Below are 25,500 nucleotides of genomic sequence, written 5' to 3' on the forward strand. Positions count from 1 at the left end.
GAATAAGTCAATGCCTGTTTTATATACAAACAAAATTAATTTGAAAAGTGTATAACTTCTTTTACACCAAAATTAACCTTTTGATAGTATTTTAATTAATCTCATATTTAAAAATCGACAGTTTGCACACTCAACTTTTACCTGATTTCTATTGAAAAAGCCAGAGAATTTCCCCCTTCACATTTTACTTCAGTGTGTAAGTATGGACTGTGCATAACTGAATCATTACCAATAAGTGGTATTTTTTATTACAGGATTAGTCATAATGTGCTAGACACTTCCATTCCCTAAATGGCTTCTGATTTTAATTCTAGATGGACTCTGATCCGTGTCAGTTGCATAAAGTGTAATTATCTATACGGCTATGAAGCCATATCTGGCTTTCAGCAATATTTTGTGGTTTGCTAGTGGTGTTGCCAGTATTGAAATGGATATACCTGATCTTGGTTGCAAGATTTGCTATGTGTTTGGCATTCATGCTGTGATCCTCCTCGTTCTTCAGGCAGTTGCTTTTCTCCTGAGTTGAAATGGCCATACTCGGGGAGGGGGGGGAGAAACAAACCCCCAACCTGCTTAAACTGCTGGTGTAGAGGTTACAAAGCACGCAGAGCTGTTACAGCACCTACAGATACATTGGCCACTGGCCCAAAACATAACTTGGCGAGTCTAAAGGTGTACTGGCGCGTGTGCTGCTGCTGAAGCTGAGCAGGGGGGAGGTTGTGACACAGGGCAGGGACTCGTGGACAGGTTAAACCCTGCGTGAAAGAGCTGGGAGCACAAGGCCTAACCTGCCCTGCTGCCCTGTTGGTGTAACTATCCCTGGACATATCAAGGGAGCTTTTTCACACTTCCAAGGGCCTCTTTTTCAATCTGCAACCTACTTACTGTCCATACTTTTAGAAAACCAGCCTGCGGTTGGTTTGTAGTAACACCCATCTGATTTACTCCAGTTCGTCTCAAGCTTTTCTGCTGAAATACTTGAGTCAGCCTGACTCTGCTTATTTGCCTCTGCAAAATATAGCCCTATTGAAGAAATTATTTCTCCACAGCAGCTGGAGTTTCATAGGCACTTTACAGGTCTCTTAACTACCATGTGAAAGGGTATAATCATTTAGAAGTAACACAGTGGGTCAGAAATGTCATGCCTGCCTTATAACCAATTTTTCCTTAGCAAGATTGTATAGGGTGTAAATCAGGAGGGCATGTGATTCTCTGTCTTTAATCAAAAAAAAATTTCAAATATATTAGGTCTGAAAACCATCAAAGTCACTAACAGGTAAGAAAGGACAGTGGAAGCCTCCCTCTTGCAGACTTGTTTAATGGCGTTTTTCTTATCTGAGTCTAGGTATATTTAGCACACTTAAATTGTGAAAAAACATAGCATACCACTGAAATATGTGTCAGTTTTGCTCTGACTCAAGCAATCTGTCAATGGTTTTTGTATGTAAGAATTAAAGCCAGCAAGTGCATGTTTAATATTAAGTCTGTATTTTGCTGTGTTTCAGAATCTTTATGTTTCCTTATATCATTCAGACACAATCAGGGAGGTGTCCTGGAACTTCGATAGGAATAACTCCCGTGTAGTACTTCAAAGTCATGGTTGTTCATAAACATCACATTCCTCTCAGACAAGAATAATAAATTCTAAGAGTCTGTACATTTATAACCATTAGAAATATTTCCTAGGTTTTTGTTTTCCCCTTTTCTGTATATAGACCATTCTGATTTCTTTCGAGAACTTTATCAGCCAGCAACAGTAAGGATTTGGGAGCAGACATTTAGTGCCTCATAAGTACCAAATGATCCTTCCCTTAAACTTCCTTAGAAATAAAGATATATAAATATATTTTACTTCTAATATCATAAGGGACATTGCAATATATAAAGAATCTGCTTCAAGTGGAGGGTTGGACATGACGGCTGTCCAGTGGGAGTTTGTCTGTCATTATGTGAAACTTTCCACTACTTTATGGCCTTCATCACCTGAGTTATCCGAATGCTAGATAGAAAGAAGTATTTGTGTAGTTTTCAACAGATGTAAGAATATGGGCTTTGTCATACCTTCACTATTAGGACACTAAGTCCAGTATTGTTTTCTTGGCAATATAGAACATCTCATGTGTTAAAGATAGGTGAAATGAATTCAGACTAATTGTACATCTCACTATAAATGAGGGCATGTGTCTTGCTGATACTGGCTAGTTGTGCCAAGAACATTTCACTGGGCAGATCTTTAGCAGATGTTTCTTCTTTGATTTCAGTCAAGTTTTGCCACTGAGGTTGATAACATAGCCTAAGATTTTTATTTCAGCCTGGTAACTACAAATATTATCAGTCATAATATTTTCCTGTGCTTTGTAAAAACAATTTTTTCCTGTGCCTCCAGCAGCAGTCAGATCTTCATGCATTTCCTGAAGAAGCATTTTTTTTTTTTACTCAATGAAAATCTAAATGCAATCAATTTAGTGGGATGTCTTATGTATTTATATTAAGGGAAGGTCAGTAGGGACCGCATATTTTAAACCATTTATGTTCAGATCTTATACTGTAGGTTTATAAGCAATATATTAAAATAATCTTCCAGGCTTTATTTGCTTTTCAAGTGTTCTGGACCACCCCTTAAGTATCTTTGCAGATTTAATGGATGGAATTTGGTCTTTCATGACAGTGGAACTAATGGAAAGATTATTGGTATCAGTAGAAAGTGTATACTACCATCTCTGTTTTAGGAGCACAGAATGTTTTCTTCCCCTCTGTGATATAGTGTGGCATTTTCTTACCCCCTCCCAGCCATTTTCCCAATTTGTTTCATTTATTGTTTTGGAAAGGAAAGTTGACTAATCCTTCATAGCAGTTTGTCTTCTCCTAGCATCTTAGGAAGCAAAACAGGCTTCCTAGAAAGGTGGTTGATGCCCCCAGCCTGTCAGTGTTTAAGAGGCATTTGGACAATGCCCTTCATAACATGCGTTAACTTTTGGTCAGCCCTGAAGTGATCAGGCAGTTGGACTAGATGATCGTGGTAGGTCCCTTCCAACTGAAACTATTCTATTCTAAAACAAAAGAGCTGTAAGGCTGCAGGTATATGTAAAGATGGTTGCAAAACAGGTGAATTCTAGAAATGTATTTATTTTTCTTCGATTGTTTTCTCATTTAAGTTGAAATGAAAAAATCAAAATATAGAAAAAAAACTGTTCAGAAAATACGGAAATACTGAAAATAAATGGTCTGACATTGTTAAAAAGCTTTTTTTAATTTTCAAAGCAAAATCATGAAATGCAGTTTTAAAATTTATAAAATTAAATACTAAGTCACACTGTAATTCAAAACAAAAAAATTCATTTTGTATCAACATTTAGAAAATAAATCTTTTATTTCTGTATAAATACCAGCTAGGAAGATTCAAATCCCCCCCATTTTTTAATGTGAAAAGTTATAATTTTGGGCAAATTCTTGTGCTTTAAAATTAAGAAACTTTGATTACCATGACCAGTTTTACTGCTGCATATAAACTGCAATTGGCCATGCAGTATTGCCCCAATGTGATGATTTCTGTTTAAGGGATGTTACAGTACCCATCTTTTATAAGTACTTTTTCCAGTTCTTGATGTATTCATAAGAAAGAATGCAAAGAGATATGACCTATCCCAGCCAAACATTAAACACCCACACATCACATGGTATGTAATTGGTTTTATATATATCAAGCCCATTAAAAAAAAAAAAAAAAAAGGTATATTATGTGGTAATCCTTGAGAACAAGAAAGAGTAGTGCAGTTTGGGATTCCTCTGGCTCTGCTGCTATTCTTCTCAGTCCCCAAGGGTTATGCACCAGTTAAGTTCCTTTTGATTTCTCAAAATAGAGCTTAGTAATACATAAGCGAAGAATAGATTGTAAATCAGCTGTCTATACCAGCACAAATATACCCCAGGACAGTAACTCATGAATCAGTAATTACCAGAGAATTAGGCCCAGCACATTTCCTTTATGACTCTGTCTAGAGCCTTAGAAATGCTTTATCCTTGACTCACTTGGATATGTGGTCCTATGCTATGGGTATCTGTTACTCTTATTTTTAGCTATAGGTTCTCCATTTTCATGAGAGGTGAGAACATAAAAATAAAAAATGATGAGTTTATTTGGGCAGAGCAGTTGTTCTCAGGGGACCAAACTTCTATTCTCATCATGAAATCCCATACGAGTAATCAATCACAGCCATACCCATTAATGGGTTCCTAGCTATTCAAGTGTCTGGTGAAAGAGGGGATTTCAGTGATGTTATGCCTTGAAGGAGAGAGAAATGCAAAGAGGATTTCATTGAGCCTTTAACACTGAAGTTCGTGTGAAAGGCTCTTGTGTGGGAAGCCAAGAATCTGTGTGGGCAGTCATTCTTATGTTTGACTTTTAATCACTTGGGATGGTATTTGTTTCTATTTCTATCAGTGTGGTGATGTGTATCACTGTATTGCGTTTATGTGGCGAGGTTTGGTAGCAGGAGCATTCAGGGCTTCTGTGAGAAAAGACCGGGAGCTGTCCCTGTGTCGGACAGAGCCAGTTCCAGACGGCTCCAAGGCAGACCCACCGCTAGCCAAAGCTGAGCCCATGAGTGATGCTGGTGGTGCCTCTGTGACAGCATATTTAAGAAAGGGTAAAAAAGCTGTGCAACAGCATCTGTGAGAGAGGAGTGAGAAAAACGTGAGAGAAACAGCCCTGCAGACCCCCAGGTCAGTGCAGAAGGAGGGGGAGGAGGTGCTCCAGGCGCCGGAGCAGAGATTCCCCTGCAGCCTGTGGGGAAGATCATGGTGAGGCAGGCTGTCCCCCTGCAGCCCGTGAAGGTCCACGGTGGAGCAGATATCCACCTGCAGCCTAGGGAGGACCCCACGCCAGAGCAGGTGGGTGCCCGAAGGAGACTGTGACCCTGTGGGAAGCCCACGCCGGAGCAGGCTCCTGGGAGGACCTGTGGCTCCATGGAGAGAGGAGCCCACGCTGGAGCAGGTTTGTTGGCAGGACTTGTGACCCCGTGGGGGACCCACGCTGGAGCAGTCTGTGCCTGAAGGACTGCAGCCATGGAAGGGACCCACGTTGGAGCATTTCATGAAGAACTGCAGCCTGTGGGAATGACTCACATTGGAGAAGTTCATGGAGGACTGTCTCCCATGGGAGGGACCCCATGCTGGAGCAGGGGAAGAGTGAGGAGTCCTGCCCCTGAGGAGGAAGGAGCGGCAGAGACAACGTGTGATGAACTGACCCCAACCCCCATTCCCTGTCCCCCTGCGCTGCTGGCAGGGAGGAGGTAGAGAAATCAGGAGTGAAGCTGAGCCTGGGAAGAAGGGAGGGGTGGGGAGAAGGTGACTTTTTAGCTTGGTTTTTGTTTCTCACTACCCTACTCTGTTATTAATTGGTGATAAATTAAATTAATCTTCCCCAAGTCAAGTCTGTTTCACCTGTGATGGTAACTGGTGAGCAATCTCCCTGTCTTTATCTCAACCCACAAGCTTTTCATCTTATTTTTTCCCCCTGTACTGTCATGTTAAGAAGGGGGAGTAATAGAGCGGCTTGCTGGCACCTGGTGGCCAGCCAAGGTCAACCCACAGCAAGGACAAACCACTCCAGCTCCGCTGTTTGGATAAAGGTGACGGGAAAAATGGTTTTGTTAAAAAGCATTTAAGCATAGGGAGTAAATAAGTAGCAGCAGACACTGGCTGTGTAGAGCATTGACTGAATCATTGAAGGTGCATCTTTCAAAGCAGATGCGAAGGCATCAAGGCCTGAAACACAAATCAGTCATAATCAAATGTATTTTTAGCTTGTATGATTCAAATCATAGTTTTGTCTCCCTGAGTAACCAGGTTGCCAAGAGTCAATACCATTTGAAGCTACTCAGTGAAAACATTTGCATGCTTTTGACTTGCTTTCTAAGCAGTGCCCGTAGCCAATTGCTAGAAATCAGTCACTATAAACTAGGAACTTGTTACCTTTTGGATAAACTTCATATTCAGAGATTATGAGAGGGGCTGATTGAGGAGACCGGCACATTTTCAGATGGCCTTTGATTGGAGGCTCCTGCACATCAGCGAGCAGGTTTGTTTTCATTTGGTTTTGTTTTCAGATGTCCTGTTTGAAGATGTCTCTTCATTAATATGCACCCAAGGGAGCTGCATCAAATATTTAACAATGAAAGGATCCACTGGAGATAGAGAAGATATATGTCCATAGCAGACTCCACTTGATTAGTGTTTGCAGTCAACGGCTCCCCTACAAAATGAACCTGGACTATTGGAAACAAAGAAGTGTTTCCTGCTTGAAGTAAAATACAAATCATAATTATCATAGAAGGGATTGATGCTTACGATTCACATTTTGAGATACATAGTGTTACATGTCAGTGGTGATTTTTGTTCATGTATATTACAAATACCAAATTTCAGGTGAGTATTGAAGTTTTTCTAATACTGCATTCAACTAGAGTGAGAAAATACTGGGGCAGTTTGTGAACAAGAGAGGTAGCTGAATAAAAGAGAAATTATTATTAAAATAATGCCAAAGGTCTCATAACTGGAATTCTTAACAGAAAATTCTAAATTCTTAGAATTTTAGTGTGGTTATTTAAAAGTATAAAATACCTACTGGTTGTATCATCGAGTATACATTTATACACAGACCAAGGCCGATGCAGAGGGCTTTTTAGTCCCCTCCATTGCACCATTTTCATGCTGATGTAATGCTGTTAAGGTCAGTAGAATTACCTGGCAGAGCACTAATGCAGAGACATGAAGAATTAGGTCATACAACAGCTAATCTTTCAGGAGAATGTCCCTAAAGTCTAAAAAAACCATATCCAGAAAAAAGGGCTCTAGTGTCCCTCAGGAGACCAAATTCAGGCCTGAATGGAAACAAAGGTGCCCTGATTTCCCTCTGCTTCTCATCATGTTTTATTAGATGCAGCTTTATGACATGAATGAGGTTAGACCTGCAGAAAGGCTGCAGCAGAGCTGAGGCAATTGCACCTCTGCACCATCAAAAGGGGCTATCTTGCCACTTTTCTTCCACAGGATTGGTGCTCAACTGCTGGCATGATCCAGTGCTTTAAGAAACAGAAAACTAACACCTCCAAAAAGTTCTAAAATTACAGTCTGCAGGACTAGTTTTCCCAAGAGGCTCAACATGGTGTCAGACAAACACAAGGGAGATAATGGGAACTTGTGTTCACAGCAAGGGGAAGAAGCATATTGAGGCTGCCTATATTGACACCACCCTACAATCAAGTTGGCCTATTTTAATTCTGAAGTGGTGTAACCACACTGTTACGTGATCTGAAGTGCTGGCGTGTTGCACTTGCGTTATCCAGCATGGTATACTTGGTCAGAAGATATTTCTTTTCCTAGAGGAAGAATTGTCTCATCTAAAATTAAAGTTAGTCTGAATTTCACTGGAGATTTTAATGGTTGAATGTAAAACACTACAACAACCCAAACCAGAAAACCCTAAATTCAGTTGAGAGTCCTCCTTTACCCAAGTAAAACAAATAAACAAAGAAATAGTTCCAGATTGCTGAGATACGAACATTTTCATTGCAAACTACTGTGAGAAGAAAAGTGGGGGAATTCTAACCAAACCAAACCAAAAACCCTGCTGAAATTGAGAAAAATAGATAGTTCCTGAGAAACTGCTTGTTCTATTTGGGGAAAAAGAATTAAAAATTGATGCTGAAATGTCAACTAAAAAGGAAGAAGCTGTTGCGATTATCCGGGTCCATTGCCTCTGTGTTTTATAAGACAGAACAGGTCCTATCCTAAAGCCAGCTGCGGAACAGTAAACTTGTGCTTGTGCATGGATGTGTGGACACAATCCTCACACTGGTACAATGCATTTATGTTGTGGTAGTAGTAAGTTTGTAAATGAAAATGAAAAAAAAATAGTCTTACATTTCTCCCTCAATATGAAAAAACATATAACTGAACCTTCTTTTAAACTGGATCATTTTCTGTATGTGTTCCTGTATGTGCATTGTTTGCCCACCATTTTAAGAAAGATTTATTGTGTGGGCAGAGGGACCTAGACTGTGTTTAGCCTGCATAGTGTCATACGACTTTTCCTTTGGTTCATGATTTAAGCACAAGTGAAATAAAAGTATTGCTTTTAAAAGTACTGTTGGCAGAGGAGTCCAGTGAAATGAGGAGATTAGTTTATTCTTCAGGGATATAGCTTCAAGTTCTTTGCATTAGTTATACTCTGTTCTGAAGATTTTCTTAGCAACCGTAATAGATGGGGTCTTTTTTTCAATAAAAGAAGGAAGGACTATTCCTAAGTGTTTGTAAAGCTAGGTAAAGGGACTTCGGAGTTTGGAAACTCTGCTCTGTAGCTGACATTCAAAAGTAGACTTTGAGGGTGTAACGTCATCAGTGAATAAACAGTCTCTGCTGTTATAGCTCATCTGTACAATTAAAGTAATGAAAAAGACAAAACATATTTTTGAAATATTCTGCTTACTTAATTCATGCCTTTCAGAATGGATAAACTCTGCACTTAAAGGGTACATCTGGCCTGTTAGACTTGTCTAAAGTTGGAGATCTACAGGTATAGCTTAATGATCATTTCTTTTGGCAGCCTTGTGGCTTATACCTTTGTAGGGTCACCTTTAAATTAGACAATTCCCAACACTGGGACCTGGCAAGTTGAATGGGATGGCTGAGGCAGTGAAGGAGAGGCAAGACTGGAGAGACAGAATGGGGTGGCTTAATCTGGTAGAGCAATGAGAAGAAATGCTTGTCAAACTGCTGCATGGAGCTGTCGTCCTAAACCTTCCTGATAGTCAGTGGACACCGTGGGACGTGATCCAGCTAGTTTAGGAATAGAGGACTTACTTACCTTTTGGAAGTAACTGTTCTCCTGGTTAATAAAAGGTAGTTTTAAAAGGAGGGGTAAGGGAAATGTCTGAACTTCAGGGGGAAAAAGATATTACATTTTCCTGGCTGGGTTAAAAAAACCCCTTCCTTGTGATTTATTCACATCTACTCAAATAAAAGTCTAAGGGAGAAAAGTAGCCTGGATTGGAAACTTTCATTTTCTGTGTCCATGCAGTGTTCATTAAAGCAGATCAGTTACAACCTCTTGCACTGAAAGATTACACTGGAAACAAGATTAGAGGCTACTTGTGCCAGCTGCCACTGTTAGGAGGAACATGGTAGACCTGAGATCGTTGTCACTTCTGAGCTGTTGAAAGAAATATGAGAAGGTAAAGATATTGACAAATACCTCAAACTGTGCTTATGAAATCATGTGTGATAAATTATAGATACAAGAGGTTGTTTCAAAAGTACCTAAAAACTATCTTTACATTATTGATGCTGATCAGCATGTCAGGATGAGCCTCAGAAAATTTCAACCCTAAAGTTTCTGTTAGTTTGTACTTCAGCTGCATGAGGTCCAGCACAAAAAGTAAAATATTCAGTAAACATCATTTTCTTCCCTCAAAAACCTGACTGCAGAGTTGATAGCAGATTTGATTTGGTGTTGTGAATATCTAGAAAAATAGATACAGTGCACACAGCAAAAATGTTCACAGATCCCTTCCCTCTGCTCATATATATTCTTATCAGACCTCAGTGAATATAACATCTTCTCTGACTTAAATGTGCTGCCTCCAAAATGCTAGAATAGTTTGTGTTTGAGAGACCAATTTCTTAGTAAATGCAAGATTTTTCCATGCATTTACTAAAAAATTCCCACTAGAAGTTTCCTTCACATCTCATGGCTTGGCAGGGGCTCATCCTTCCCCCTCCCCTTCCTTCTTTGGACTGATCATTTATCTTATTAGGGAAAAACAGCATATGTGATTATTTCTGGTTGTTATGCAGCAGTGGAAATCATCCAGTCTCTTCCCCCTGGCCTGCGTTCCCAAGGAGCCACGAATTACCGAGTCTGAGTTTTAACCGCTCCTCATAAATCAATGCTATTAAAATCATTAAACAATGATGTAATTTCAGTCCAAAGTATAGCTTTATTGCATTTGATTATTAATAATTGTATCAAAATGATAATTTTCTCTTAAGTATTTTAATGGACTTTTAAAATATCTGCATCCAGCTGCACTTTATCACTCAATGTATCTCCTTTGCGTGTCTTCAACTCACATCTGCTGACTCGATGGACTCTTACTGTGCTGTCATAGTTTAACCCCAGCCGGCAACTAAGCCCCACGCAGCTGCTCACTCGCTCCCCCCCGGTGGGATGGGGGAGAGAATCAAAGGAGTAAAAGTGAGAAAATTCATGGGTTGAGATAAAGACAGTTTAATAGGCAAAGCAAAAGCCACGCACGCAAGCAAAGCAAAACAAGGAATTCATTCCCTGCTTCCCATCGGCAGGCAGGTGTTCAGCCATCTCCAGGAAAGCAGGGCTCCATCACGCCTAACGGTGACTTGGGAAGACAAACGCCATCACTCCCAATGTCCCCCCCTTCCTTCTTCTTTCCCCAGCTTTCTATGCTGAGCATGACGTCCTATGGTCTGGAATATCCTTTTGGTCAGTTGGGGTCAGCTGTCCCGGCTGTGTCCCCTCCCAACTCCTTGTGCTTCCCCAGCCTGCTCCATGGCGGGGAGGTGAGAGAAGCAGAAAAGGCCATGGCTCTGTATAAGCACTTCTCAGCGATCATGAAAACATCTCTGGATTATCAACACTGTTTTCAGCACAAATCCAAAACATAGCCTCATACTCGCTACTATGAAGAAAATTAACTCTACCCCAGCCAAAACCAGCACACGCACCAGTGAAGAGCCTTGTGAAGAGCAATGTAGCTATGCTAGTGGGGCCGGATTCTGCTTTGTTTAGTGACGGCACAACTGTCATCTCAAAACTTTCTCTGCAGAATCTGCCTGACTAATCACAATGGAAGGACCAGAAAAAAACACAGCTGGGGCTGCCGTTCCCAGGTTGCGATGGAAGCCCTGAGGATAGAAAACTCATCTTTTGGCTGAGTGTATTTGACATGGGAGTTATTAAGAGAAAATCAGCCTGTATTCCCACTACACCTTTTCACAGTTAAACTGCACCTTGATCAATTCTGACTGAATTTCCTTCTCGGGATATTCTTCTCAAAATTATTCTTCACCTTCTTCCTTTGTCAAGGCAGAATCTACTCTTCTCTTGAATATACTAACCAAAGATATATCAATTTGTTTTGGAAGCTGTGTGTCAAGTTTAAGATATTTCTAATAAGAATGGAATCTAAGTCTTTTTTAGCACTAAATCTGCCTTGTAGTCTCAAATGTCAAACGTAATTGTAAAAAGATGCTCTAGCGCTTGCCAGTGCATGTGAATGTGTGCATATCTGTGTGTGTGTATGTATATATCAATTTATGATTATGAAGTTTTGTTTCCAATTTCACATCTATTTCTGTTCTTTTCTCCAATTGATCCTATTTGTATGCATATTTTAGTGAAAGAGATTCTAAAGACATTTAAGAAAAACATAGTGTCAAGTACAGAAAAAATAGTTTCCTTCTAGATGTTAGTAATAGGACATTATAAATGGGGTTTATTTTAATTTCCCAGCTAGAATGTTAAAGCTGTTTAGTATGAAATCCTCTCTTTTCTTCCATCCACATAATTACTATTCTATAGCTGGCTCTGCATAACTTGATTATATTATGTTCTCAGGGCCGTTGCTGGAGTTGACAGAGACCCTGATTTAGTTCATATGGAAATCCAGGACCCCAGTGGAGGTATGCAAATGAAAATGTTATCAATTGATACCCTAGTGTACAGTCATTTCTCTTTGTTTTAGAGTGTACTTTTTGGATTGTTTTTAAAACTAGCCAGAAGAGAAATTGTGCAAGTCAGATTCTTTTTCTGTTTATCTGTAGTCAGCAAAGCTGTCCTGTTGTATAAAAATATAGTATAATTTAAAATTTACTTGTTTTCCACTCTAAGATGAATTGACGTCAAGATGCTATGCTCCGTTGAAAATGTCCATTAATAGTGCAATTTATTCTGGCAGTTAAACATTGAACATTTTTTCCTGATTTGCAAATGAAACTGGCAATGCAGTGTTAGTGCTGGGTAAGTGTCTGTTAAAGTGAATCATTGCGTATGTCAGTCCTGCTGCACTAACCACTGTCTCCCGGAATTTCCTCATGTTACAGTATCCAGCATACTTTGAGACTTCAAAAGGAAAATAAATGAAAAAGCAGATTAGCAGTCAGGATGTGCTGTACTAAAGACTCACCATGATTCCAAAAGCTTGTATAGTTTCTTGTTACCAATTGTACTCTTGAAAGATAATTTAATTCCTTGAATCACATCATCTAAGTTCCTGTGCAGTCTTAAAAATGAGCTGTAAAGAATGCATGGTTTTACTTCCCCTGATCCAGTAGCTTTTCTTCCTTTCAGCCCTATAAAGTTACCATGTTAAAATCCGGATGACAAAGTTTCTAAATCTTTTAGCAGTGAGATTTCTGAGATGTGGTGACCCCTACGCAGCCCTATCAGCTGCTCTGTTTAGACACAGTGTGGATTCTTCAGGAGCTGGATGGAAATAATTTTTTTTGTTTAACAGAAACAGCAGAAAAAGAAAAACTCTCATGAAATATCTTCTGGCTGGGTTCTCAACAAACTGACTTTGTGCACTTACAGTCAGTACAAGCATCAGCATTGATTCTAGTGGAAACAGCATCTTTGTGCTACCTATCTGATGAAGAACTGTAATGCTTGCCATGTGAATTAAGAATAGCTGCAAGACTTTTCAGTGGCCCACTGCTGCGCTTGCTCGAATATCCTTGTGGTGATGATTTGGACATAAGCAGGAGAACTTGGATTGACTCTAGCTGCCTCTTAAACAGATTCAGATTTTAAAACAAATATTTGTATCATCTAGTGTACTGTTTTGGCATTTTCTAATTAAAAGTCACAAAGTGTGGAATGCATTTCCTATCACACTGCAAAAGTAACGAAGGACATAGGAGTGCATTATTTGCTCTTTCATACTGTATCTGGAGTGTGGGGAAAATTAGTGATCTGCACACAGGATTGTGTGTATAACATTTTTTCTCACTTCTTTTGGGAAAGTCACTCAAGTACTTCGTGCTCAGAAGCTTGTGACGAAGGGCGAGGTGTACAAGGGCTTGAATCTAGGAGAAGGTCTTTGGGCCACAGCTGGTATAAGATATGATTATTGGCTCTGCTCTCTCTGATTAGAGCAGATTGCATCAAAGATGCAGGGATACTGTTCTAACAGCCCAGGCAGAGAGAATATTCCTTGCCCATTGCTAACTGGAGAGGAAGAGAGAGGCCATAGCCTCCACTGATACAAATCAGTCCAGGCTTTCTCAGCAAGATATTAACTCTGACTACAGAAGTCCTGCCCCAACAGAGCAGTTCCAATAGTGTGTTAATAGTGTATCTTAACTTTCCTACAGAGCTTTGAAAATAGTCTTTAAAATTCTGCATGCTGCCTATTAAATGGAGTCTGATTCTCCTCTCACTCATCACAATTTTATACTAGGGTTGATCTATTGATTTCAGTTATGTTGTGTCAGGCTGCCATTTGTCCAAGTGAATAATTTGGCTCTGTGCATAGGTTAAGTGAGAAAAGTGGCTCCTTCTATTATCCCCACCCATGACTGTCTCATTCATCTAACCCCTAATCTCTCTGGACCAGCAAAATTTGGATAATAACAGGCTGCCTCCCGGGAATGATCTGAACTGTAAGCAGTTAATATATTCTCAGTACATTGGAGATTGAAAAACTCTTGTATGAGGGTTACAACTAACTCACTTGGCAAAGGCAGTGCTTTCCCTACATGAATAACATTTTATACTGCTTGCTTCTTTTTCCCTTGATAGCCCTGTCATATGTTTCTGTCTCTCTTCCCTCAGGTTATCGCTACATCACTTGCCAGATTCAAAATTGCTCTGAAAAGATAATGACAGTCCAGTTTGCTGGTGGCACTGATCGGGATTCCCTGACCGTGCAGGATGACTACATATTTCTTCAGGTACTGCCACTTTCTGGAGAGACAGCGCATTTTCAAATTCAAAAATAAAATTTTGAACAGTGCAGCAACATTGTAATTTAGAAGGATGGAGAAAGCTGTTCCAGACTGTGAATGATGATTTAAGAGTTTTTACATGGAACAAAGCATTCCTTTATCAGTCAAAAAAACCAATGCATCTTTAATTTGTGCAACCAGTTGTCTATATGGTTGATTTTAATTTATCACTGACCTAGCTTTAACGATATGAAAATTTTCAAGTGGATTGTGTGGTTCAAAGTTACTTTTTATGAATAGTTTTGTGTATTAGGCAAAATGCAACCCTTTTGTTCTTACACTTACAACCTCTTCTGGGTCCTTTCTGGTACCTCCATAGCACAAAAAGGTTCCCTGAGAAGAGCATCCAAGGAATGCCACTGAGAGAGTAGTGGCTCAGCTTCTTCATATGGATTCTTCTCTGAAGAGGTTTTGCCAGGAAAGAACTTATATGACTGTGTTTAGGAAGTGAAAGGGTGAAATGGCCATAGCTGGGGAGTTTGGAGCAACTTGGAATAGAATCACAGAATCAGTTAGGTTCGAAAAGACCCTTAAGATTACTGAGTCCAACTGTAAACCTAACACTGCCAAGTCCACCACTAACCCATGTCCCTAAATGCCATGTCTACAACTTGTGATGGTACAAATTACATTGGGGTTATTTCATTCCCAAACTACAAGACCTGCATGCAGAAACCTGGGCTGGAACTCCGTTAGCCTTATGGCACCAGTACAGCTCAGGCACACTTGAAAATTTCGTTTTATGTGCTCAGGACTGGTTGTGATTTGAATCTATCATCAGAGCTGCAAAATTCTCAAAGAACAGCTATGTCCTCCCTCTTTTTTAAGATTTTACTAAGGAAGTTGCTTGTGCTTTCCTCAGTGGTTGGCTGTCATTTTTCCCTTACTTTGATATGATTTGCCTGTTGCAAGGCTTGTCTATTTATTGACTTTTGCAGGAAAGCAATATCACGGCAATGGATAGGTCTCCCCACCGCTGCCTCTGGATACATCTGATTGGCTTCTTTGCAGCTTTCACCCCTTGTGGCTGTTTCTTCCAAAAGGATCTGTAAATTAATAGAGACACAAAAGATCTGTCCTCCTCTTGTTTGGCACAGAGGATTCAAGGGCGCACATGGCTTAGAACATTTAGCACCACAAAGAAACAGCAAAATGGATTTGGGAAAGAATTTTTGAATTAAAGTAGATATTTTTCAGCTCAGGTCTAGTACTCATGGGACTCATTTTGCTCAAAGGTATTATTTTCTGTGGCTCCCCCCCAGGCACACTCTAAAATCCATTTCACAGTGTGTAGACAGTGAGAAGTGCTTCTCACCATGTGAACTTCCAGACTGCTCTGCTCAGCAAAACACTGGCTGCTCCCTCTTCAAGCATTTTGTTTTGCCGGACGTCTTGTATGATTGCATCTCGAGCTGTTGTTATTCTGTCTCATGCCAGGCATGGGCAGACACAAAATGGAAGTGCAACCTGGAAATATGCACATAAAGTAGTAGACAGTTGCTAATAGCAAAATGATGGCATTGGTAATGTAGTCTCTGTAGTTTTGAGACATGTCAATGCCAGTAGGTGAGATGTGCATGTGTTCCAAAAAAAAGGGGAAATATCTCTAGTCTTTTCCTTTCAGACTTACCTGCAGTAAATCACAGTATGTAATATAAATCTCGCTTTCTGCTACATTGGTTTACAGTTAGCCCTATCTATATTACTGCAGGATAGAATATAACTCTGGGATCCTACAGTCACATCTGAAGCACATCCACCCCTAAGGTGTAATGCAGGACACTATTTACCTGCTCCAGTGAAACCACAGAGCAGCTGCACACCTGAGAAACAGCATATTTTTGAAACCACGTGGAAATTCTTTTATCATTAGACTAAAATATTGCTATATAAGTTAAAATATTGCTATATAAGTTAGAATCAGACCAGGGACTCCTCTTAATATCACAGCAATATCTGTCAGAAAGAGGATGGGACAGAATCATCTGTGCAAAAAGAGGAGAGTTTGAAACTGTCTTATTGCCCCTGGCATCACTCACATCCCCTGAGCTGTGCAGCTGTGAATCAGAGCATTGCAGGTCTGCACTGCTAATCCTCACCCAAATCTCAGACTTTTACCATCTTAGAGGAAGATCTCAACCCCATTTCTTTAATATGTCTATATCCACAAAGATCAGGAACTTTCTAATACTCATTTCTTTTCTAGTTTGCACCAACAGTCAGACAGTTTCAGAGGTGATTTTAGTAGGAGGATTAAAGATTCAACACTGTTTTTAAGCACAGACCAGCCTTTAATGTCAGTGAGGCTTGACACCACTAGCTGCTTCAACTCCAATTCTCTGCTGCCTTGCATCATCTTCAGTCATTTAAAATGAGTGACAAAATATTCCATAATGAACAAGGCGGCTATGAAAAGATGGATAAGACTGCTATTTAACACTAATTAAATAAATTGTGAGGGTTTTGGTTTAATCCATCGTTTAACAAATCAGATTCCTAAAGGGCATCACATTTTTCTACCACAAAAGAAAAGGAAATTGGTTTCAAGAAAGAGTGAAAATTATTACAATATTAAATACTTAATATCTTTAAAATATTCAGGCAGGTGGACCTGCTGTCATGCATCAACTCTATTTTTGCCAAGCCAAGTTTGCATGCTTCAGGTTAGACTGTCTTCCAAATCAGGTTCCCTTTTTAAACACAAAAGTTGAGGAGAAAAGCAGTGAGATTGGGGTAGGGTTTTAAATGGATTCCCTGCGTCAAAGAGAAAAGATGAGTCTGTTTGTGCTTCTGTTCCACAATCTGATTTCTCATGGACAACCAGAGAAAAATTTTGGACATTTCACTTCTTCCATTTTCTTTTTCGACCAGTCCATTCCTGTAAAGCAGCCACCCTTTATAAACTTAGTGAAAATGACTGAATACCCATTACCTAGCTGATCTTCGGGGGGGGGGACGGACACGACGGATGGACATGTGAAAAAGTGTGAAATATTATCTACCAAAGCCTAAAACCTTTGCTAATCTCATCTGATGGTGCTCAAGAGGCTTAGTTGGTAAATGTGCCAATTTATATATCAGCACAGATTTTGGTATTACATTTCTAACTAGAAAAACCTGGGGAGGCTGTTAGTTGAGTATTTTCATCAATGTTTATTTAGAATCTTCCTTTTCGTACTTTGGAACAGTATTTGCATTGGGGTTTTTTGTGAATAAAGTCTTAAAATTACCAGTGTATCTGCTATTACAAAGAGGAGAAAGGGACTAATGGTAATAGTCATACAGTGGTGTTCCTTTCAATGAGTGTTTCTGTTGGCTTTCTTTAGTGAAAATCTTCATAAGCCCCCATGTATTTTACATAAAACCTAATCTGCCTTCAGTTCCACACATGCAAGCAGTTGAAATACGTGTTTACCTCTCTATTTAAGCATATAATTGTGTCTTTAGGATATATCACTGACTTTCAAACTGACTGACCAATGGATTCAGAATTGCATCATTATCTTCTATGTGGCATGTCAGCATCTTGCACTGGGAAATGTTTTATCCTGTATAGAAAATATTAGTCAAATATAGTGAATGCTTTAATTATGTTAGCGTGATTTATTCAGCCTTTTGTGCTCTGCTTTGAATTGTGGTGTTGGAGTTCCACTTGTCTTGAGGTACCTGGTGTTCATGGCCAGTGTACCTCCTCCCTACCTCTTACCTGGAGGGTACTGCTGCCTGGAATCCTGTGAAAGGGCAAAGATGTGGGATGCCAGTGGGTACAGAGATACCAGTAAGGACTGGGGACAGTGAGATGCTGAAGTCTCAGGTATCACCAAGACAGCTGAAATGGCAAAAGAGGGAAGTAAATCACTTTTTTCTTCATAAAGAGGAGGAGAGCAAAAGAGTTTGAGTCTATTTGGAGTCTGTTTTGTCATAACTTTTGATTTATTCTTTCAGGAGTACACCATGCAAATTAATCACGTGCTATAAAAGTGATAGCTATGTATTTCAGTTGCAGGTTAGAAAGAAAAAAAAATGTCTTCCATCTCAGACTCTTTAGACTTAAAATAAACTATCACAAGGTTTTGTTTTTGCTTTGTATAGACAACATCAGCAAATCGGACCAAGTATTATGTGTCTTACCGTCGAAATGGTTTTGTACAGATGAAGTTGCCAAAATATGCATTGCCAAAAGTAAGTATTTACATTTTTCTTTCAGTTTATATATTTGTCTTCTTCTCTTTCTACCTAAACTAGTTTTGTTCTTTTCTTTTTTAAACCTCATTATTCTGAGATCTCAATTTCTCCTTGTAAATGTTTCTGAATCCCATTTGAGGCATATTCTTACCCTACTGTTTTTATTTTTATTCTAGGAATATAGTAGCTCATTAACCATAGAGGGCAAGAACATACGATAGCTTATTTGTCATCAGTTACTACAACAGTTTTTGACCTTTGCTTCCATGAAGCAGTGCTACACACTCAATGGCAATGTAATGATATTGAGCAAGTGTTCTTTCAAGAATCAATTACAGTTTAATTCCACATGGTGCTTTTGGTATAAGCATGAATAATAATATAAGAGAATTTTACCAGTTGATGGTGCTCTATTAAAGAATCCCAATATGGACTTTAATTACTTAACAAAATCACAAGGCTTGTTGAGAGGTTACTTCAGTCTAGCATATTTTTATAGTGACAGGGTTTCTGTATTTGCATAGTAAATTAGCAATAAAGCACAGACATATTTACATATGGTCTAACTGATGCAATTGGATTTTTGTGCTGCACACAGTGTGTTTCCTAACTTTATTTATAGTTAGAAGGCTTCTGCAATCCTGAAGAAAAATGACTTGGAAGTTTTAAAGACCCAGCTGGATAAAGCCCTCAGTAACCTGGTCTGGTCTCACAGCGCACCCTGCTCCCAACAGGAGGCTGGTCTGGAGACGACCCGAGGTTCCTGCCTTTTCACGTGATTCCATGTGATTCTGTCACTTACTTAGCAGAGACCTGAGACATGTTATCTTTGCATGTGTTGAACTGCACAGGTTTAATTCATTGCTCATCTTATGAAGAACACTGGAGTATAATGTATTTCCTTCTGTCATTGTTATAAACCAAAGAATGTGTTTAATGTCAGGTTTTTCATCTTTGATATTTTTAATTTTTTATTTTAGTCTAAGTGGTGGTCTGAAGTCTTCTGGTTTTAAATGTACAACATATTAACAAAATCCTCAAATCATATCCTCAGATATTAGTTGAACAAGAATCTGAAACTTGAATATACTCCTAGTAGAACTATAGAAATAGCTATATATTTATTTATCTATCTGTCTATTTTGACAAGAAATGTATAGCTAAGGACAGGTAAATAGATCAACCCTTCCACAGAATTATTTCAGTGTTTTTATGGCCTTCAAAATAGCCTTTATGCTTTCTTGAGGGAATTTGTAATTAGGAAAACAGCAGGAGAATATTCAGTTTTAAATGTTAAAACATGCCAGATATGGACACCCCGAGGGACTGCAGCCCATGGATGACCCATGCCAGGGTATAAGAAAACAAGTAAGGAGCAAGGGAGGAAAGCAAAGAATAAGCAAGGAGCGGCAGAAAGAAACACTTCCACAGATGACCCCAATCTCCTGCTCAGCCCATTGCCTCACTGAAGGAGTTGGGAGGAACCAACTTTACACAGGGTAGAAACAAGGGAGTTGAGAGTAGGAAGGGGGAGAAAAGGTAGCTGAGCCTAGAGAAAGGGGAGGAAGGATGTTTCCCTAAGTGTTTGTTTATGTGGGGTTTTTTTGTCAATATCCAAATCAGTAATTTAAAGTGTGTGTTAGCTGGCAATAAATTAAATCAGGTAACATTACCCAAGCTGCGAATGTTTTGCCCATGGCAAATTTCCTGAAGAAGTGTCAGCACGTTGGTGCAAGTGTTGACTATGCTAACTTCTGTGGGAAAACGTTGTGCGTTGGGAAACAGAAGGGCAGAAATCTTCTAAGAGAGACCAGGGCATTGCTTCCTTCTGCTTCTGGATGGCCTGTGCAGGAGGAATCTGTACCTTTCCATTGCAGTTTCCCTCTCATGCCCAGTAATCTGCTGCCTTTGGCCAAGGCAGCACTGTTTGTCTTTCCTGATACTGCCGTCGCATAGAAGATGGACATACTAACTCAATTTTTTAAAAGTTGTACAGAGTGTTATGATTATAGACGGTAGTTCATATTCCATGTGGGTATGATTACTTCAAGCATTCAGGAAAGTGAATTATTTTTAACAAGTTGGGTGTGTACTATACCTCCTTAATGACACATGGCTCTCATTTAAATATCAATATTGTAGTACACTATATTAATGAAGGGCATGTTATTTGGGTTCAGATCTCGCTATCTGACAGAACTGAATAAATTGGTGGAGGTTGTCAGAACTCAAGAACTGTATTAGACTATTGTCTTGTAGACATCCATGTTTGTAATAGGTGAGCTTGCATCAGTTATGAAGAAAAGCAGCAAATGTTACAGGAGGGCTGGAGAAAACAGCACACAGTAGGTGACCTAGATCTCTGTCCCATGGAGCTTTCCTTGGCAGCAAAATCAGTTTAAGAAGTCCTCCACAGTCACTTATTTCTACTACTCTTCTGCAGTCCACGATGACCTCTGTTGTGTTTGTGGGACCACACTATAAATAAGATCAGTGTAGCAATCTCAGTGGAAAATAACCCTGAAAAAAGTATAATTTCTTGTTCAGAAATGCAGATCAAGAGGCGACTTGATTGTAGTGAAGAAGCCTCCTCATAGGGAGAAAATACTTAAAAGCGCTTTAGTAGAGAAAGACCCACTATAGCTGGGAGCTGAATCGAAATTAGAAACTGAGCTTGACTTCTTAATGGTGTTGGTGATTAAGGATTTGAAAAATTGCCAAGGAAAGTGACAGATATTCTAGGTTTTGAACTTTTCAAATCATAACTGAGTGCCTTTCTGGGAGATTTGCTCTAACCATATAGAAGTTATTTGCTCCTTGTGCATCTTTCAAAATATGCAGAAATAATTGTTGGAAATTCTCTGGTTGGAAAGATAGCAGAGAGCAAACTAGAGGATCTAATCATCACTTTTAGCCTTAAAATCCATTAATCTGCAAAGGGTGTATAGTTTACTGGGCATATGCTCTTACTGAGTGAATTTCTGACATATTCAAAAAGTGTCAGTCATAACTCCCTAATATTTCTGTCAGATGTAGTCTGGATTGTTTGAAATAGTGCTGCATGCTGAATTCTTTGTCTTTGAAAATATGTTTTTTGTTTATTTGTCTTTTTTTTTTCTCTTGCTAAGCAGATTAACTCCAGACTTGACTGAATAAATAAATTAGAAGTTAATGGTTTCATTTTAGATAGTCAATAGCTAGCTAGGAACAGGATGACTGTGTCATTTGGAAAGGGATGTTTTTGTGTTCTTCGTAGTTCAGGCAGTACCCAGTGAGTGGAACGAAATAAACTATATCTCTTTAGCATTTTGATGATGCCTCCAAGAGAAGTTTCTTTGGTATCTGCACACAATAGAGCTGAAAATTTCACTAAGAGGGCCTGGAAGCTAGACATCCATTAGAACAGTGGTGAACATGAAAGATTTTAACCTCTTCTGTAAAAGATACTTTTTTTTAAAGCTATTTGGTACCTTCACATTACAGCAGAAATTTTAGATACTGAGGTAAATAAGAACACAGCTCTGAAATTTTTCATCACACCATATTTCAGTGAGAATCATCTGAGTGCAGTTGAAATGTATCTTGCAATCTGATTTGAACAGAAGAGAAAGAATTCATACGAGCAAACTACTGATTAAATTTTTCAGAGAAGCGGGATATCAGCAAAGACACTGGCATATTAAGAGTACATCTAGAACACATGACTGTGGAGTTGCTACTTTTTTGGTGGTAGGAGATAAACAGAATGAAAGAATTTACAAAGATTTATATTTTTTTTTAAGATTGATTAAAAACAATAGCTTTTGAAAGAACTGAGTTTCAGGGTTTTTTAAGTATTAGAGTCTGCCTAACCAGGAGATGAAGCAGGTCTGAAATAGGCTGTATTTCATTTTTCTCAAAAGAATTGAATGAGGCTTCAAAAAAATCTCTTTCCAAGTGGTCTCTGTAAAATGCTTCATGTAACATGTAGCCAAGTCAGAAGACACTACAGGCTGGTCAAGGATGTGTCTAACAACCTTAGGAGAGCTGTGCTGGAACACCAGGCTCTAGCCTGAGGGAACAGTGCTGGGCTCTTCAGATATTATTCTTTTGCTGCACGGATGCATTTCACGGTGATTTTACATGTGGAGATAGAATGAACATTTTCAGACTGAGTAATTAGAAAATGTTATTGATGTCTCATTTTCCTTTCAATATAACGAGGCTGAAAATTTGCAAAAAAATGATTCAATTGTTTTATATTGTTTGTATTTGCATTTGTGTTTGTATTTGTCCAAATGTATTAGCAAAGAGAAACCTAGAAGAGGATAAATGTTTGTCTTTGGACATATTTCAAGGCCTCCTTACTTGTGAGTCAAAGGCTGGTAAAAGTAGCTTCCAACCAAGCTTTACATGTGCTAAGTTTCTAGGCTCCAGCTCCACAGTGCCCCTTAGATCACCTTTTTGTAACACATCGTAGCTCCGTATATGTACAGAGAGCAGAGCCGTTGGGGGCCATCTAATGAACAGAATTCAGATTTTTTTTTTTTTTTTAGCTTTTTCCTGTGCTGTTGAGAGATTTTTTTTTTTTTTAGTAGTGTGTTTGATACTGACAGGACATTGACTCACACAGCTGTCTCCTGCATGTGACAGGAGTCAAGTGCTGGCTGCTGCCAGGCAGGGTGGTAGCAGAGGTTGGTGAGACCATATTAAAGGCTGCCTGTATGCTCCCCAAAAGAGAAGAGTAATTTTGGAGCTGTTCTTTTAAAGATGAATTGGTTTTTATACTATATTCCATTTTACCAAGATTGCTTGTTCTTTGTTGCTAAAACTAGATGAGAAGTTAATAACTTGTAGGAAGGGAATACCAAAATCAAGCCGAGAGCAGCAGGATTGCATTTGTGTGTCGAGATGGCCGGCTAGGCATGCAGGAGTGTTCCAGGGAGATCCAGCAATCCCCCTTGGGCTGTGTTCAGCCTGGAGCAGGGGTTCAGCTGCCACTGCTGGGAGAGCAGGTCTGCCAAGTGGCACAGGCTGCAGCCCATCCAGAGAGTCATCGCGCTTAGAATCATAGAATCATTTAGGTTGGAAAAGACCTTAAGATCATTGAGTCCAACCATCAACCATGCCCGCTAAACCATGTCCTGAAGTGCCTTGTCTATGTGCTTTTTGAATACCTCCAGGGATGGTGACTCCACCACTTCCCTGGGCAGCCTGCTCCAATGCCTGAAAACCCTTTTGGTGAAAAATTTTTTCCTAATGTCCAATCTAAACCTCCCCTGGCACAACTTGAGGCTGTTTCCTCCCGTCCTATCACTTGTTAATTGGGAAAAGAGATCAACATCCACCTCACTACAACCTCCTTTCAGGTAGTTGTAGAGAGCAGTAAGTTCTCCCCTCAGCCTCCTTTTCTCCAGACTAAACAGCCCCAGCTCCCTCAGCCGCTCCTCATAAGACTTGTGCTCCAGGCCCCTCACCAGCTTCGTCGCCCTTCTCTGGACACGCTCCAGCACCTCAATGTCTTTCCTGTAGTGAGGGGCCCAAAACTGAACACAGTACTCGAGCTGCTGCCTCACCAGTGCCAAGGACAGGGGAACAACCACCTCCCTGCTCCTGCTGGCCACACTATTTCTGATACAGGCCAGGATGCCGTTGGCCTTCTTGGCCACCTGGGCACACTGCTGGCTCGTATCCAGCCTGCTGTTGACCAGCACCCCCAGGTCTTTCTCTGCCGGGCAGCTTTCCAGCCACTCTTCCCCACGCCTGTAGCGCTGCATGGGGTTGTTGTGACCCAAGTACAGGACCTGGCACTTGGCCTTGTTGAACCTCATACAGCTGGCCTTGGCCAATTGATCCAGCCTGTCCAGACCCCTCTGTAGGGACTTTCTGCCCTCAAGCAGATCAACACTCCTGCCCAACTTGGTGTCATCTGCAAACTTACTGAGGGTGCACTCGATCCCCTCATCCAGATCATTGATAAAGATATTAAACAGAACTGGCCCCAATACTGAGCCCTGAGGAACACCACTTGTGACCAGTTGCCAACTGGATTTAACTCCATTCACCACCACCCTTTGGGCTCAGCAGTTTTTTACCCAGCAAAGAGTACACATGTCTAAGCCATGAGCCGCCAGCTTCTCAAGGAGTATGCCATGAGAGACAGTGTCAAAGGCCTTGCTGAAGTCAAGGAAGATAACATCCACAGCCTTCCCCTCATCCACTAGGCGGGTCACCTGGTCATAGAAGGAGATCAGGTTGGTCAAGCAGAACCTGCCTTTCATGAACCCATGCTGGCTGGGCCTGATCCCCTGGTTGTCCTGCACATGCCATGTGAGCACGCTCAAGATGAACCGTTCCATAATCTTCCCCGGTACCGAGGTCAGGCTGACAGGCCTGTCGTTCCCCAGATCATCCCTCTGACCCTTCTTGTAAATGGGCGTCAGATTGGCAAGCCTCCAGTCCTCTGGGACCTCCCCCGTTGACCAGGACTGCTGATAAATGATGGAGAGTGGCTTGGCAAGCACCTCCGCCAGCTCCCTCAGTACTCTGGGATGGATCCCATCTGGTCCCATAGATTTGTGAGTGTCCAGACGGTGTAGTAGGTCACTAACTATTTCCTCCTGGATTATGGGGGGTATATATGGCTTGTATTGCACAAAAGTTCCTGCAGCTCTGATTGCCCTTGCCTAGAGAAGTGTGGTGTGGAGAAGGAGGAGTACAGTGGGTTCTGGTCCTTATTTGAGATTATGAGTCATGCTCTAAAGTGACTAACAATAAAACTGGGAACTAGTTCATTCTGAGATTTTAAGCAAAAAATTTGTTAACAAAATTGCTGACCAAACCCAGGAATCTGCTACAAATCATGGTAGTTTTACTGTTGCAATTTGGAAAAATGTAATTATTCTGAGTCCCCTTCCGACCCCTGGTAAATAAACTCCATTGATAATGATCTCCTTTTATGAACTGATACAAGGCATTAATTGATTCTGCATTTGTTCATGCCAGCTACAAAATCTTAATAATGTGAGAGCTCTGTTGTCTGTTATATCCTACTGCAATTCAGAAGGCTTAGTTCTGAAAACATATGGTGTGGAAAAAGCTTCTTTCATCTATTTTGATCTCTATACATCTCTTCAATCTTGTGAAATAGGCAATAACGTAAAATTTTTCAGGTAACCAAGATAAAAGAGAGTACAGGGGAAAAATAAACAAAAATAAAAGAAGAAAAAAATCCTATTGCCATAAAAGTAAGTTAAAGTCTTTAATGTACTCATGGTAATATGAATCTCCTAT

The 25,500-nt window shown here is 40.1% G+C and overlaps 1 protein-coding gene across 6 annotated transcripts in view; it reads left to right on the forward strand.

Moving 5' to 3' along the window:
- The window catches only part of SORCS2 (sortilin related VPS10 domain containing receptor 2), a 586,176-nt gene that overhangs the window by 469,689 nt on the left and 90,987 nt on the right, over positions 1-25,500 (forward strand). For all 6 annotated transcript variants that reach the window (XM_052780552.1, XM_052780555.1, XM_052780553.1 and 3 more), the window contains exons 6-8: positions 11,654-11,718; positions 13,871-13,989; positions 18,136-18,225. In XM_052780552.1, coding sequence (XP_052636512.1) covers positions 11,654-11,718; positions 13,871-13,989; positions 18,136-18,225 — 274 coding nt within the window. The remainder of the gene's footprint in view (positions 1-11,653; positions 11,719-13,870; positions 13,990-18,135; positions 18,226-25,500) is intronic.

This window comes from Harpia harpyja, chromosome 2 (genome assembly GCF_026419915.1).
Source record: "Harpia harpyja isolate bHarHar1 chromosome 2, bHarHar1 primary haplotype, whole genome shotgun sequence".
In the NCBI taxonomy this organism is placed as follows: Eukaryota; Metazoa; Chordata; class Aves; order Accipitriformes; family Accipitridae; genus Harpia; species Harpia harpyja.